Source organism: Plasmodium vivax, genomic scaffold, assembly GCF_000002415.2.
Source record: "Plasmodium vivax scf_5211 genomic scaffold, whole genome shotgun sequence".
Taxonomy (NCBI): domain Eukaryota; phylum Apicomplexa; class Aconoidasida; order Haemosporida; family Plasmodiidae; genus Plasmodium; species Plasmodium vivax.
In genome coordinates this window covers 801-2,186 of record NW_001851244.1, presented here as the reverse complement: position 1 = coordinate 2,186, position 1,386 = coordinate 801, and the positions used below count along the sequence as shown (strand labels likewise).

Genomic DNA, 1,386 nt, shown 5'->3' with positions numbered 1-1,386 from the left:
CTTCTCTCTGAATTGAAATTTTCAAGTCCCGAAAAATTTGCCATTAAATACTGATCTGTGTACGGATTAAAATTTGTTCTTGTTTTCCTTCCTAATACTTTGTTTATCCAAGTTCCAGCATACGTATACTAATAAAAATAAGTTATATGTAATGTGCATATAAATTTTAGTTTTTTTAAAAATGAATGAATTTAATTAAATGTAAAATATGACATTTAATTTTATAATCATAATGCTAATTACATTGTACATAAGATAAGAAGGGACCAAAATTCCAGCAACTGAGACAGCACCAGTTATACTTTTAGATGCTATAGAAGTGGAAGAACCATCTGAAGGATCTAAAATATTATCTAATTCATAACCACTCGTATTTAAACGAATTTCTGATGGTTTATAATATTGTTCTCTAGATGATACTCTACTTGCAGAATCTGGATGTGATAACGATTCCTGTGATTCCACTACAGGGATTACTGATAGTTGTTCTTTCTGTACTCTTTCCATAGGTTCATTTAATTGACCACTTTGAGACGCATCTTCTTTTGAATAACACTTCAAGTTAGATAAAGTATTGTGCTCCTCTTTTGGAAAATATTCCTTAAAATATTTACAATATCGTTTTTCATGAGTACCATATGATTCTACTTCGCACTCAGTGTGAAATTTTTTATAATTTTGTACATGTGTGTCCAAGTAAGACATATAATTCTTATTACAATACATATTATTATAAAGTTGTGATTTATATATTTTGTAATCCTCAGAAATATCAAAAAATAATTTAATATTTTTAAAATCATCTTCATGAATATAATAATGAGGAGCTGTGCAAATCTTGGCGTTCTTATATATTAAGGTATTGAAAAGATTAAGAATAATTTCTGAAAAGAAATGTTTGTTTATTAATTTTTCTAATAATATATCGCCTAACCAAAAGTACAAAAAGTTACAAATAGTGTCATCAAAGTACTGTTTAGAACTCTTTCTATATACATAACATAAGGCTTTTAGAATATTATCAGAAACATGCCTAAGTTCCATTTTTTTACTTAATTCTTTTTTTGCCTCATTATAGAATATTTCATCTTTGCAAATCATCCCACAAAGGATGATCTAGAGAATAGTAATGTAGTTTTGTGGGTAAAATGCCTAATTGTTCATCCTAAACGTTGAGAAAAATGGAACATATATATAATATATAATTTGGCATTTTATAAATAAAAAATATGTAATTATATTAAAAATTGGGAAATTTATAGATATACAGCATTATGAAAAAAGATATACCCCTAGAATATAATCCATTTTTAATGTGTGCGGAACCGTTGGATATCTAGATTACAAAAAATATGGTATATTTAATAATAAATGGAAAATGCCATA

General features: G+C 26.6%; 1 protein-coding gene across 1 annotated transcript; it reads right to left on the bottom strand.

The window, feature by feature from the left end:
* Window positions 1–1,101, bottom strand: PVX_177275 (variable surface protein Vir7, putative; the record flags this gene model as incomplete). Its single annotated transcript, XM_001612375.1, has 2 exons — window positions 1–128; window positions 244–1,101. Coding segments are annotated over 2 exons (986 nt in total), but the record flags the coding sequence as incomplete, so codon positions are not given.
* Between the last annotated feature and the right edge of the window lie 285 nt (window positions 1,102–1,386).